The 1,183-nt window shown below is 55.7% G+C and overlaps 1 protein-coding gene across 1 annotated transcript; it reads right to left on the bottom strand.

Moving 5' to 3' along the window:
- Positions 1 to 4: 4 nt before the first annotated feature.
- LOC103213631 (melanoma-associated antigen 10) lies at positions 5 to 907 on the bottom strand (the record flags this gene model as incomplete). Its single annotated transcript, XM_007959360.1, has 1 exon — positions 5 to 907. A coding segment is annotated over exon 1 (903 nt), but the record flags the coding sequence as incomplete, so codon positions are not given.
- Positions 908 to 1,183: the final 276 nt, after the last annotated feature.

Genomic DNA, 1,183 nt, shown 5'->3' with positions numbered 1-1,183 from the left:
TCATCTTGCTGGTTTCAGCATAGGCCCTAGGACCCCACAGGAATTCATAGCGGGCAGGATCACTGTTGGGCACCTGCCGGTACTCCAGGTACTTCTCCTGCACCCAGTCACTGGTGATGAGCTTTCGGGGCTCCCCATAAATTAAGTGCTCCTCCCCAGCATATATGCCAATTACACTCAGAGTTTTCCAGATCTTCTGCTCATGGGCAGAGTGGCCCTCAAGGAAGATTATGCTCAGGACAAATATCAGAAGGCCCATCTTCGGCAGACCCTGATCATCATTCAACGTTGCACCTAATGTGAGGCCTAGAGTGTTGACAAGGACATAGGAGTGGCCGATAGGGTCCACTTCCTTCACGTCAACACCAAAGACCAACTGCACGCATTCTGAGGCCTTCCTGAATATCACAGGGAAGTGCTCCTGGTACTCTTTCATGACAAGGGCCAGCATTTCCGCCCTTGTGAAGAGCTCTTTCGTTTGATACTTGAGGAGCAGGAACTGCACCAAATCAGCCACCTGATCATCTAGTGCATCTCTGAGCAAGGCCTCAGCATATGGCGGGCCCTGTGAAATGCTGGGACCCTCCTTGGGGCTGCTGGAGCCCTCAGCTGAGTTGCTGGACAGATTGGCTGAAACGGCAGCAGAGGGGGAGCAGGGTATCTGGGGACTATGGGAAGGACTGGTTGTGCTAATAGCAGAAACCTCCTCTGGGGTGCCTGAGATCAGAGGATAGCAGGAGGAGGAGGGAGAGGACAAGGGGAAAGAGGGGGAGCAGGTGGAGGAGGAGGAGGAGACCTCCTCCTCAGGCACGACAACCTGTGCCCCCTCCTGGCCCTGGGCCTCACTTTGGCGCTGAAGGCCTTGCTCAAGCGTGTTTCGCCGATGCTTTGATGGACGACGAGGCATGATGACTCTTGTTTAGGACAACAGGCAGAAGGGTGGGCAGTGGCTGCCTGTGGGAGAGAGGGGGGGGGGAGAGCGTGAGCAGCCCCAGCTGAGAAATTCACCTTGGCGGCTCTGACAAAGGCCAACTTACAGGTCTTCTCCAAGGCCTTACAGGTCTCCTGTCCTCCTGTTGGTCTGTCCTCTGAGACCCTGAAGGAGAAAGTGACACAGCCCCTTAGGGTGCATCCAGAGCTTCCCAGGCTGAAAGTGGAGTGCATGGAGTCGGGGCTGTGGGGT

Source organism: Orycteropus afer, unplaced genomic scaffold (assembly GCF_000298275.1).
Source record: "Orycteropus afer afer isolate SDZICR_OR568_19922 unplaced genomic scaffold, OryAfe1.0 scaffold21426, whole genome shotgun sequence".
Lineage (NCBI taxonomy): Eukaryota > Metazoa > Chordata > Mammalia > Tubulidentata > Orycteropodidae > Orycteropus > Orycteropus afer.
Note: the sequence above shows the minus strand (reverse complement) of the source record. Positions and strands in the feature narration are given on the sequence as shown.